The 12746-nt window shown below is 53.4% G+C and overlaps 2 protein-coding genes across 12 annotated transcripts in view; one reads left to right on the forward strand and one right to left on the reverse strand.

The window, feature by feature from the left end:
* HSPG2 (heparan sulfate proteoglycan 2) overlaps positions 1-1297 on the forward strand; it is a 117629-nt gene extending 116332 nt beyond the window's left edge. For all 11 annotated transcript variants that reach the window (XM_033227919.1, XM_033227925.1, XM_033227921.1 and 8 more), the window contains one exon: positions 62-1297. In XM_033227919.1, the coding sequence (XP_033083810.1) occupies positions 62-234 (173 nt within the window). In that variant the 3' untranslated portion in view covers positions 235-1297. The remainder of the gene's footprint in view (positions 1-61) is intronic.
* Positions 323-11442, reverse strand: LDLRAD2 (low density lipoprotein receptor class A domain containing 2). The gene is made up of 5 exons (XM_033227932.1): positions 11361-11442; positions 8449-8874; positions 7195-7326; positions 1931-2092; positions 323-1817 (listed from the first exon to the last, which is right to left on the reverse strand). Exons 1-5 carry the CDS (start codon positions 11440-11442, stop codon positions 1615-1617), a joined length of 1005 nt encoding a protein of 334 aa, XP_033083823.1. The 3' UTR covers positions 323-1614.
* Between the last annotated feature and the right edge of the window lie 1304 nt (positions 11443-12746).

Genomic DNA, 12746 nt, shown 5'->3' on the forward strand with positions numbered 1-12746 from the left:
GGCCTTCCTCACCTCCTGGGCTGCTGGAGCCCACAAGCCCTGTCCTCTCACCTGCTGGCAGGCGGAGCCCCCGACGTGACCATGCTGACCGGGGGCAGGTTCTCCTCGGGCATCACAGGCTGTGTCAAGAACCTGGTGCTGCACTCGGCCCGACCCGGCGCCCCGCCCCCACAGCCCCTGGACCTGCAGCACCGCGCCCAGGCCGGGGCCAACACACGCCCCTGCCCCTCGTAGGCACCTGCCTGCCCCACACGGACTCCCGGGCCGCGCCCCAGCCCGACAACGTCGAGTATATTATTATTAATATTATTATGAATTTTTGTAAGAAACTGAGGCGATGCCACGCTTTGCTGCTACCGCCCTGGGCTGGACTGGAGGTGGGCATGCCACCCCCACCCACACAGCTGGGCAAAGCCACAAGGCTGGCAGGCAAGACAGGTTTGATGGGAGTAGGCGCCTCAGAAAGCCACCGGGACTTGGGGTCAGGAACAGTGGCTGGGTGGGCCCAGAACTGCCCCCACTCTCCCCCTACCCACCAATGGAGGCCCCAAGATAGAGCTGGGTGGCCTGTTTCTGCAGCCCTTGGGCAGTTCTCACTCCTAGGAGAGCCAACCTCGGCTTGTAAGCTGGTGCCCCACAGCTACCTGAGACGGGCATCGCAGGAACCTCTGCCACCCACTCAGGATTGGGAATTGTCTTTAGTGCCGGCTGTGGAGCAAAAGGCAGCTCACCCCTGGGCAGGCGGTCCCCATCCCCACCAGCTCGTTTTTCAGCACCCCCACCCACCTCCACCCAGCCCCTGGCACCTCCTCTGGCAGCCTCCCCCCCCCATCACGCCCTCCTGGCCTGCATTCCCACCCCCTCCTGCCAGCACAGAGCCCGGGGTCCCTCCCTCAGGGGCTGTAAGGGAAAACCCACCCCAACTCTTACCAGGAGCTGCTACAGGCAGAGCCCAGCACTGAGAGGGCCCCGCCCACCGGGCCTTGCCCACCCCAGGCCACATCCCCACTCATCTGGAAGTGAAGGCCCAGGGACTCCTCAGCCGCCGCTGGTGCCCAGGAAGAGCTAGTGCCTTGGGTGGGGGAAAGCCGGACTCACAACTGGGAGAGAGAGGAGGGGGATATGACCACCGACCACCCTGCCCCATCTGCGGGAGCCTGAAGATCCAGCTCGAGTGCCATCCTGCCAGTGGCTCCCAGACTGTGGGGTTGGGACGCCTGGCCTCTGTGTCCTAGAAGGGACCCTCCTGTGGTCTTTTTGTCTTGATTTTTCTTAATAAACGGTGCTATCCCCGCCAGGGGCCTCCCGTGTCTTTGATGAGGGCTTCAGTCAGTGGAGTCTGTGGGTAGGGCAGAACAGGGCAGGTGAGATCTGGGGATGAAGCAAGGTGTTTTTGGATCAGTGAGGCTCCCAGACCCCCAACCCTGTGAGGCAGGAATCGTCCTATTTTCTAGAGGGGCAGCTGAGTCTCAGAGGGTTAGGAGGCCTGTCCAACATCAGACAGAGAGCCAGGTTAGAACCCGAAGAGTCTGTCTGACCCCAGAGCCTAGTCTCATTCCCGTGTGCCCAAAGCCCTCTAGGGATGGCCTCCCTGACCCTGGAAGGCTGGGCCACTCAGCTGCAGCCCCCTGGGGAGACCTGGCTGGGACATGGGTAGCAAATGGTAGAGGCTGTGCTGCAGCAGAGGCAGAGGCCACAGGCACCAGGTTGCCAGGCCAGCCAGCTAGGAGAGCAACAGCACCAGAGGAGGCCCATGAGGAGGCCAGCAGAAGCCAGGAGCATCGAGGAGACCAGCGCCACCCCTCGGAGCTGGGGGCCTGTGGGAGGAGAAAGTCCACTCAGGCCTTGGCCTGGGCCCACTGCCCCTGTCTCCATCACCTGGAGAGGGACAGGTGTGATTTTGGTGGGGAGAGTAGGAGCAGGGTGTAACCTTCCAAAGCTGCGTCCTGTCTCGTGGGGTCCCTGCCTGCTGGGGGACTCCTCTCAGCGGCAATCCGGAGGGATCCTGCAGACCCAAGAGCTGGAGAGGGAGTCGGAGATCTGGAGGTGTGGGCGTCTGTACTTCCTGTCTCGCTGGGCACCGGAGAGGGACCTACGTGGGAAAGAACAGAACTAGCACACTGAGAACTGCCCTTTCTGGGGCACTTGTGTGTTTCATTCAATCCTCACAAGACTTCCCTGAGTCTGTCACTCTTTGTGTTTCCATTTTACAGAGAGGTTGTCACTTGCCAAGGTCACTTAGCTGGAAGTGATAGGAGCACTTGAATTCACACGGTCTGGCTCCAGGGCCTAGGGTCTATGAGTGGAGCTACTTCTCAAGGAAGAGGGTGTACATGTACTGAGCATTGAGGCAGGGTCCCAGTCTGTCGCCCAGGCTGGAATCCAGTGGCGCGTCACCACTCACTGCAACTTCTGCCTCCCAGGCTCAAGCGATCCTCCCAGCTCAGCCTCCCAAGTAGCTGGGACTACCAGCACGTGCCACCACACCTGGCTAATTTTTTTATTTTTTGTAGAGACAGGATCTCACTATGTTGCCCAAGCTGGTCTCGACTCCTGAGCTCAAGCGATCCACCTGCCTTAGACTCCCAAAATGCTGGGATTACAGGCGTGAGCCACCGTGCCCAGCCGTGAGCATTTTCTGTACATCAAGCACCACACTCTGTGCTGGGCCCTTTACCTATGTATGCAGCTTACAGTTTACGACAACTCTGAAGGGTGAGGTTTATCCCCATTTCACAGATAAGGAAACTGAGCCATAGAGGTTCATTCTTCCATTCATTTGACTAGTATTTCTTGAGTATCTCCTATGCCCCAGGCATGGCTCTAGCAACTGGGGGATACAACCATAAGCACATGACAAATATGTCTTCATGGAACTGGGAGTTTAGTGTGGGGAGAAACAAAACACGTGAATAGAATTTCAGTCCAAAGGAGACACGTGCTAGTGAGAAAAATTACTCATGTTGGTGGGGGCAGGGCTGCTGCTTTTCTTACTGTGGCAAAACACATAACATTTACCATTTAACCATGGTTAGGGGTGCAGTTCAGTGGCATTAAATATATTCTGATCGGGTTTGGATCTGTGTTCCCACCCAAATCACAGGTCAAATTGTAATTCCCAGTGTTGGAGGTGGGGCCTGGTGGGAGGTGATTGGATCATGGGGATGGATTTCTCATGAATAGTTTAGCACCAACCCCTTGGTGCTGTTCTCATGACAGTGAGTTCTTGCAAATCTGGTTGTTTAAAAGTGTGCAATGCCGGCCGGGCGCGGTGGCTCAAGCCTGTAATCCCAGCACTTTGGGAGGCCAAGACGGGCGGATCACGAGGTCAGGAGATCGAGACCATCCTGGCGAACACGGTGAAACCCCATCTCTACTAAAAAATACAAAAAACTAGCCAGGCAAGGTGGCGGGCACCTGTAGTCCCAGCTACTCGGGAGGCTGAGGCAGGAGAATGGCGTAAACCCGGGAGGCGGAGCTTGCAGTGAGCTGAGATCCGGCCACTGCACTCCAGCCTGGGCGACAGAGCGAGACTCTGTCTCAAAAAAAAAAAAAAAAAAAAGTGTGCAATGCCTCCCCACTCTCTCTCTCCTACTCTGGCTGCACCTGCTCCCCTCGTCGTCTGCCAAGATTGTAAGTTTCCTGAGGCGTAAGGTTCCTGAGGCATCCCCAGATGCTAAGCAGATGCCAGCATCATGCTTCCTGTACAACCTGCAGAACTGTGAGACAATTAAACCTCTTTTCTTTATAAATTACCCAGTCTCCGGTGTTTTTTTATAGCAATGCGAGGACGGACTAACACACATTTACACTGGGCAGCCATCACCGGCGTCCATCTCCAGAACTTTGCATCTGCCCAAACTAAAACTCCATCAATTCCATTAACTCCATATCCTCCTTGTCCCCACCTCCCCAGCCCCTGGTGACCATGGCTCTACTTCCTGTCTCTGTGATTTTGACTATTCTAATATGCATATTAGAATATAATAATATATTAACAGTTATTAATAATATAACTTCTTTTTTTTTTTTTTTGAGGAGGAGGAGTTTTGCTCTTGTTGCCCAGGCTGGAGTGCAATGGAGTAATCTCGGCTCACCGCAACCTATGCCTCCTGGGTTCAAGCGATTCTCCTGCCTCAGCCTCCCGAGTAGCTGGGACTACAGGCATGTGCCACCATGCCCGGCTAATTTTGTATTTTTAGTACAAATGGGGTTTCTCCATGTTGGTCAGGCTGGTCTCTACCTCCCGACTACAGGTGATCCGCCCATCTTGGCCTCCCAAAGTGCTGGGATTACAGGCGCAAGCCACTGCACTTGGCCAGGGTTGCTATTTTTATATAAAGGAGTCAGGGAAGAACTTAACTAGAGACCCACCAGGAAGCAAACGAATGAGCTTGCAATGCAGATCTCAGAAGAAAAGTCTGGTAGAGGACACAGCTACTATAAAGGCCAGAACAAGGCTGGAGTGTGGAGAGGAGGCAGGGCCAGGGAGGAGGTGGGGCCAGGGAGGAGGCAGGGTCGGGAAAGAAGAGGCGGGGCCAGGAAATAAGGGGCAGGGCCATATCGTGTAGGGCTTTCCAGCCTGAGGGAGGCTTTGCCTTTGCTGAGCGAGATGAGGGTTTTGAGCCGGAGAGTGACATAACCTGATTTACTGCTTTAAAAGGTTCCTCTGGCGGGGAAGCATAACTCCCCACTCAAGTGGGCTATATATAGTGACTTCCCAAGAATACAGTGGGGAAAGATGGGGCCAAAAGTAACAGTGGAGAAATCAAGCAGACATGACTTCAGCCAGGCGGTCAAGGTCAGCGTCAACCACCACCCAACACCACCCAACACCAAAGTCATGCTGGGCGTGTGTACCTTTGATATGATGTGATAAAGATGGCATTTCACTTCTGTGAACTGTAACTCCAGTCTTATGAGAAAAGTACCAAATAAATCCCAATAGTGGGGCATCCTACAAAATCCCTGAGCAGTGCTCACAACTGTCAAGGTCATCAAAAACCAGGAAATCCTGAGAAACTGCCACTGCCAAGGGGAGCCTAAAGAGGCATGATGACTATTAATGAACATAACATGAGGCTGGGCGTGGAGGCTCACGCCTGTGATCCCAGCACTTTGGGAGGCCAAGGCGGGTGGATCACTTGAGGTCAGGAGTTAGACCAGCCTGGCCAACATGGTGAAACCCCGTCTCTATTAAAAATACAAAAATTAGCTGGGCGTGGTGGTGTGCGCCTGTAATCCCAGCTACATGGGAGGCTGAGGCAGGAGAACTGCTTGAACCCGGGAGGCGGAGGCTGCGGTGAGCCGAGATCATGCCACTGCAGTCTATCTAGCCTAGGCAACAGAGCAAGACTCTATCTGAAAAAAAGTAATAAAATAAATAAATAAATAAGTGTAACATGAGAAGCTGAATGGGATACTGGGACAGAAAAAGGACTTTAGGCAAAAACTAGGGAAAACTGAATAAACTGTGGACTTTAGTTAATATTGCTTCATTAATTAAAACAAATGTCTCATGCTAATGTAAAACGTCAATAATAGCACCCAAACTGAGTGCTGGGTATATGAGAATTTTCTGTACTATCTTCTCAATTTTTTTGTAAATCTAACACTGCCCTGAGAAATGAAGTTCATGCAATCCCAGCACTTTGGGAGGCCAAGGCAGGAAGATCACTTGAACCCAGGAGTTCCAGACTAGCCCTTGCAAAATAGTGAGACCCCATCTCTACAAAAACCACAAAAATTAGCTGGGCATGGCAGCGCACGGTATAGTCCCAGCTGCTCTGGAGGCTGAGGTGGGAGGAACACCTGAGTCCAGGAAGCAGAGGTTGCAGTGAGCCGAGATGGCGCCACAGCACTCCAGCCTGGATAATAGAATGAGACCCTATCTCAAAACAATAAATAAATAAATAAACAAGTTCATTTGAAAGAAAAAGAAAAAGAAGCCTCCCCGAGGCTTCCACGGGAAGAACATGCTGTCAGAGGCAAAGGACAGAAGGAGGGAGACCAGTTCAGAGGTTATTAGAACAACCCAGACGAGAACTGGTGGTGGCTCAAACCAGGTGATGGCAGAGCAGGTGTGAGAAGGGTCAGAGTCTGGAGAGCTTTCCAAGGACTTGTCGCTGGCTTGGTTATGGGTTATAGGCTATGGGTTAAGTGGGGAGTAAAAGATGGCTCAGTGTGAGGCCTGGGCATCTGGAATGTGAAGCTGCTGCTCAGTGAGAAGGAAGCAGGATGCAGGGAGGGCTGTGGACCAGGAGTCCAGTGTGGGGCAAGTTAAGTTTGAGATTTCACCTATACATCCACGCAGAGATGCTGAGCAGGGAGAAGGTTGTGTAGCTGAAGTTCAAAGACAAGTGCCGTTGGTGATACAATATAAACGAGATCCACAAGGGAATGAGCCTGGATGAAGGACAACTGGACATAGGACCTGGGTCTCATGGCACAAAGCAGACAGCATCAGGGAAATGACCAGGAACCTGCAAAGATGGCTGAGCGGGGGATGGGGAAACTAAGTATGTGGGGTTCTGGGAAACTGTGTTTCACCCCTGTTCAACTGTACCTGGCAGCCCTACCTCCATCCCACTCCTAATTGGGTGTGGTGGGCAGATGGGACATCTCTAGATCCCCAGGAAGGTTATTCCTGGGTGATTTATTCTGGTCCCTTCCACCAACCCTAGCCCTCCTATCCCACTCCCCTGTCTACAGATATCATTCCTGCTCATTTTACTCACTGGCTTTATGACCTTGGGCAAGTCACTTCTCTCTAGGCCTCAGTTTCCCGATCTGTAAAGCGTGGGAGTCAGACTGGATAGATGGTTTTCAAATTATGTCTTGAGAGTGACACTCAGGGCCCTCAGAGAGACATCAGGCAGCCAGAGCCCCGGGACCGCCATCCAGTGAAGCAGAGGATATCTCCTTTGAATGTCTTGGGCCTCCGTGCCAGGTCCCATTTAGCAAAAGTTTCCACCACTAAAGCATCATTTGGAATCCGCCGGATGAGATACATCTGCAGCGTAGCTCTCTGCCTGACTGCTCTGCCCCTCCAGCCCTTGGCCTAAGCCAATTCCACACTTCCGCTTTCCTCTCTCCTGCCTCCCCACTCGGGCCCTGTCCTAGGGAAGCGGAGTTACAGCCGGCCAGGCTTCCTTCCAGCTGTTCGGTAGGGCCCAGTCTGCACCCCGCACTGACCTCTGCAGTCAGCTGGTGACCAGGAGCCCTGGTCACTGCCGTCGCCACAGTTGTCCATGCCCCAGGGGTCACACACGAGGCTTGAGGGGATGCACCTGCCATTCTGGCAGCGGAAGTAGGCACCACAAGGTCCTGAGGCCAGAAGCAGAAGCCTGAGGTGAGGATCCTGGTCCGGCCCACGACACAGCAGGGTGTGTGGTCCCATGGTGACAGTGTGGGGGTGTGGGCAGGAGATAGGTGCCGTCGAGGATGCGGATGAGAGCATGGATGAGTGTTTCAGGGGGAGAAGGGTGGAGGACGGCAGCTAACACCTACTGACTTCCTCTTCTGTGCCAGGCGCAGCTGTAAATACTTCACATCCTGGCTCATTGAGGCCCCACAATACCCTTATGGGGCAAGTATTGTTATTAATTTTATTATTTTTAGTTATTATATTTTGTAAAATATTTTTTGTTGTTGTTTTAGGCAGGTCTCTCTCTGTCACTCAGGCTGGTCTTGAACTCCTGAACTCAAGTGATCCTCATGCCTTGGCCTCCCAAAGTGCTGGGATTACAGGCGTAAGCCAGGGCGCCCAGTCGGGTGAGTATTATTAATTGCAGTTCCAAGAGGCTCCTTTCCTGGCTTGAGTTGGTTTCTGCTGCCTACAGGCCTGGAGAGTCCTGACCACACCCTTCTCAAACATCTGAAGGGCTGACCCAGCGCGGAGCAGCCAGCATGTGGCATGAGAGCGTGGGAGCTGTGTGTAAGCGTGCAAGGTGGTACTGTGTGCATATGAGGTGTGTGATAATGGTGAGTGTGCAGCGTGAGGCGTGTGCTGCAGTGAGTGAAATGCATGAGTGTGGAGTGTGTGGGGGCGATGAGGTGCGTGGGTTGTGTGTATGTGACGTGTGTGTGGATGTCCGAGTGTGAGGTATGTACATGTGTGGGAGTTGTGTGTGAATGTGTGTGGGGAGGAAGTTGTGTGTGTGTGTGTATGTGTGTGTGCACTGGGGCTGGTAGGACAGTCTGGCACACACATCCACAGTAGCCAGATTTAGATGGTTGACTCTTAAGATCCGGGAGGTCCCTATTGTGACCCTGCCACACTAGCCACCACCTTCTTCCCTCCCTTTGGACCCAGTCCCTGCCATCTTGTGCTCCGGGCGCTCGCGCCATTCCCCTGTTGGCAGCAGCCCTCACCGGGGCCCCCACTGTGGCCCCAGTCCCGCATGGCCTCTGCATAGGGCCCCCTCCCTGCCTTCAGCCTCAGCTCACCCAGACGGAAAGAGGTGCTTTCGCCCACGAAGTCCACGCGGGGCTGGCGGCCTCTCGTGACCAGGCGCAGGCCTAGGAAGGGTCCGGAGGATGCCACGGGGACCGGGATGGTCAGGCCGCAGAGGGCGGACCCCAGGGGCCGGGGCGCCCCCGGCTGGCCCTCGTAGAACTGCAGGTAGGAGCTGGAGGCGCACGGGCCGGCCGGGGCCGGGGAGGAGGTGTTGAGCGCCGGGGGCGCGGGGGTCAGGCTGTAGACCAGGAAGAAGCGGAACTGGAAGCGGATCCGGTCGCCGGGGGCCGCCGCCTGCACCCAGAGCCAGCAGTCCGTGTCCGGAGCCACGAAGTAGAACCTGAGCGAGGCGGCATGCGAGCGCAGCAGCAGCCCGTCTCCCTGCCACGTCTGCCCGCACATGTCCGCCAGGTCGGCTGCAGCGGAAGGCACGGATCCTGGAGCCGCGCGGCGCGACCCCGAACTCGACTCTGCCCCCTGCCCGCTGTGTGATCCACTCGCCCTCTCTGAGCCTCAGTTTCCTTATCGGTAAGATGGGGATGATTAAGCAATCTCAGAATGATTGTGAGGACTAAATGATTTAATTTAATTTAATTCAACTCTACAATCCCTTATTCAAAACCCTAAGATGCGGGGCCGAGCACGGTGGCTCACGCCAGTAATCCCAGCACTTTGGAGGCCAAGGCGGGTGGATCACCTGAGGTCAGGAGTTTGAGACCAGCCAGGCCACTGTGGTGAAACCCCGTCTCTACAAAAAATTAGCCGGACGTGGTGGCACGCACCTGTAATCCCAACTATTTGAGAGGCTGAGGCAGGAGAATTTCTTGAACTTGGGAGGCGGAGGTTGCAGCGAGCCGAGATCAAGCCACTGCACTCCAGCCTGGGCAACACAGCAAGACTCCATCACAAAAAAAAAAAGAAAAGAAAAAAGAAAAGAAAAAAAGGAGAGCTGTGTGTTCAGGAGCCCCTTTTCTTCCTGCTTTTGAAAGTTGCTGACTGAGGATGAGGACAGGATGTCCAGAGCTGCAGCAGCCATTTTGCAAAGATGAGGTCAGAGCATTTCAGAGGAACAGTGACATTGTTGAGCCGTTGAGTTAACCATCTCTGGAATTACCTATGACCACTCTTAAGTGAAACAGCAAATATCCTACCATTTAAGCCCCATTTAGTTTGTTGTCTGTTACTTACAGCCCCAAATATCCTCACTGGTACAGGGTTGTTGTGAGGATTAAATGAGATGATGTGTAAGTACTCAAAGTAGCCCTGATTTCTGTAAGGACAGAGGGAAAAGAGTAGGTGGGTTTTCTGGTGCAAGACAGGGACCAGTGGGTGCTTGAGGACCAGTCAGGATGAGGGTCTTCGAGGAAAAAATTCTTCACCAGAGCTCAGGATGTGAAGCACTTTCCAATATTTGGTATTTCTCTGCTAAAGCCAGAGCCTACCCCAAAGGTACACAGGGCAGGCATGGAGTTTAGAGAGTAAGCGAATTGGGTACCCCCTTTTTTTTTTTGAGACGGAGTCTCTCTCTGTTGCCAGGCTGGAGTGCAGTGGTGCAATCTCGGCTCACTGCAGCCTCCAACTCCCTGGTTCAAGCGATTCTCCTGCCTCAGCCTCCCAAGTAGCTGGGATTACAGGCACATGCCACCATGCCCAGCTAATTTTTGTTTTTTTTTTTTTTTTTTTTTTTGAGACGGAGTCTCACTCTGTCGCCCAGGCTGGAGTGCAGTGGCCGGATCTCAGCTCACTGCAAGCTCTGCCTCCCGGGTTTATGCCATTCTCCTGCCTCAGCCTCCCAAGTAGCTGGGACTACAGGCGCCCGCCACCTTGCCCGGCTAGTTTTTTGTATTTTTTAGTAGAGACGGGGTTTCACCATGTTAGCCAGGATGGTTTCGATCTCCTGACCTCGTGATCCGCCCGTCTCAGCCTCCCAAAGTGCTGGGATTACAGACTTGAGCCACCGCGCCCGGCCAATTTTTGTATTTTTAGTAGAGATGGGGTTTCACCATGTTGGCCAGGCTGGTCTCGAACTCCTGACCTCCTGATCTACCCGCCTTAGCATCACAAAGTGCCGGGATTACAGGCGTGAGCCACCATGCCCGGCCAGGAATTGGGCATCTTTTATGTGCCAGGCATTGTGAAGTGTCTTGCATGGCTTATCTCATCTTATATGCACAATAATCATTGCCTTTAAGGGCAAGGGCCTATTATTTTCATTTTCCTGCCAAAGAAATTCAGACAGAGGGCCGGGCGCGGTGGCTCAAGCCTGTAATCCCAGCACTTTGGGAGGCCGAGACGGGCGGATCACAAGGTCAGGAGATCGAGACCATCCTGGCGAACACAGTGAAACCCCGTCTCTACTAAAAATACAAAAAAAAAAACTAGCCGGGCGAGGTGGCGGGCGCCTGTAGTCCCAGCTACTCAGGAGGCTGAGGCAGGAGAATGGCGGGAACCCGGGAGGCGGAGCTTGCCGTGAGCTGAGATCTGGCCACTGCACTCCAGCCTGGGCGACAGAGCAAGACTCAGCCTCAAAAAAAAAAAAAAAAAAAAAAAAAAGAAATTCAGACAGAGTTGAAACAATGATCTTAAAGGTACAAACAGAAGAAGTGGCAGAGTGTGTAAATGCAGCTTCTCTGAATCCAAAGCCTACAGAGTTTTGCAAAGCAGGCCCTGAGGGCTGTCCTGCCCGCTCCCAGACTCCTGCTTCTGGTGACTGGGAAGTCCAGCCTTCCAGAAGGCTTAGGGTTGGACTTGGGGATGCCAAGCAAGACCAGACACAGTTTCCCAGCCTCCTCCAACTCACAAGGTCTCAGCCCAGCAAGATGAGTGCTGACTGGGGAGACACAGTCTCTAAGGATGGTGGGGGCCCAAGTCTTCTGGGTACCCCAAGCCCCCTCATACTTACCTGTCTCCAAAGCAGTTGCAGTCAGGGTGGCTGCCCCCAGCAAGAGCAACCTTTGGGGCAACTGCGGAAGACAAGCCTCCATCCAGGCTCTGCTGTGCCTAGCAATGGGGCAGACCCACAGAATCTTCAGCTTGGGGTTTCTGGGGAGACTGGGGTATGGGGCCTGGTCAGGCCAGCAGGGAGGCTGGTGGGACACAAGGAGAAGGAGGAGGCAAGTCCTCCAGCCCCCTGGTCTCTTCACTATGATCTTCGTGCTCCGCCTTCCAGATCCTCCTCCTGTGGTTCAGAACTGTGTCCAGGGGTTGCCATGGAGATTTGGGGCCAGGGCTAGAGCCTGGGGAGAGGAGGCAGGGAGGAGATCTGCTCCCCTTCTGCCAGACAGGAACCAGGAAACTCAGATCCGGTTCAGCCACAGGGCTTCTGGGAGGACCCGCAGGAAGCCAGATGTGCTACCTTCCTAGATCAGTTGTCACCTTAGGGACTGAGCTTCAGGGAGGTCCAGGACACCAAAGGAGCCTCTCCGAGGGCCTAGAGAGCAGCAGGCGGCAAAGGAGTACTGGACCAGGAGTCTGCTCTATTACTAACAAGCCATTCCTGCCTCAGGGCCTTTGCACTCATAGATCCCTCTGTCTGGAGTGTTCTCCCCCCATAGCAGTGCACAGCTGACTTCTTCAGGTCATCAGCTTGTGGCTCATATGACACCTCCACAGACCACACTCTCCTGACCACCTCGCCATCTAAATTAACACTCTCTCTCTCCTTGTCACTCAGTCACATCTCAAATGTATCATCCCAGCACTTCTGGAATTGTTTTGCTTATTCATTTCTTGTATATATTGCCCACTGGTCTCCACTAAAATTATATTCCATGAGTATCTTGTTTACCTCTGAACCGCTATGTCATAGCACAGTCACTAGCACAAGGCAGGCACCCAGGAAATAATGAAAGAATAAGTGTGTGACATTAAACAAATGACCCCTTTTTCTGGATTTTACTTCCCCATGTGTAAAATTAATACCCTGGACTAATTCAGACTTTTTCAAAACATGTTATTAGTAGAACAATTTTTTTTCAAAAGGTATCTTACAAGGAACCTTAATCTAAAAACTGAAGCTTTTTGAGCCCTGGCATCCTTCTCTGGAAAATGAGATAATGATAATTCCAACCACATAGTTACATTGTAAGAATTAAGTAACTTGGCCCAGCGTGGTGGCTCATGTCTGTAATCCCAGCACTTTGGGAGGCCAAGGTGGATGGATCACAAGGTCAGGAGTTCAAGGCCAGCCTGGCCAACATAGTGAAACCCCATCTCTACTAAAAATACAACAAAAAATTAGCTGGGCATGGTGGCACGTGCCTGTAGTCCCAGCTACTCGGGAGGCTGA

Source organism: Trachypithecus francoisi, unplaced genomic scaffold (genome assembly GCF_009764315.1).
Source record: "Trachypithecus francoisi isolate TF-2019V2 unplaced genomic scaffold, Tfra_2.0 Lachesis_group12, whole genome shotgun sequence".
NCBI lineage: Eukaryota > Metazoa > Chordata > Mammalia > Primates > Cercopithecidae > Trachypithecus > Trachypithecus francoisi.

Excerpts from the sequence above, each read along its gene's own strand:
- LDLRAD2 (XM_033227932.1), bottom strand. The coding sequence starts at position 11,442 with ATGGAGGCTTGTCTTCCGCAGTTGCCCCAAAGGTTGCTCTTGCTGGGG. Across the intron at positions 8,875-11,360 it reads TGCAACTGCTTTGGAGACAG|CCGACCTGGCGGACATGTGC; the intron begins GTAAGTATGAGG and ends CTTCCGCTGCAG. Across the intron at positions 2,093-7,194 it reads GTCACCAGCTGACTGCAGAG|GTCCCTCTCCGGTGCCCAGC; the intron begins GTCAGTGCGGGG and ends TTTCCCACGTAG.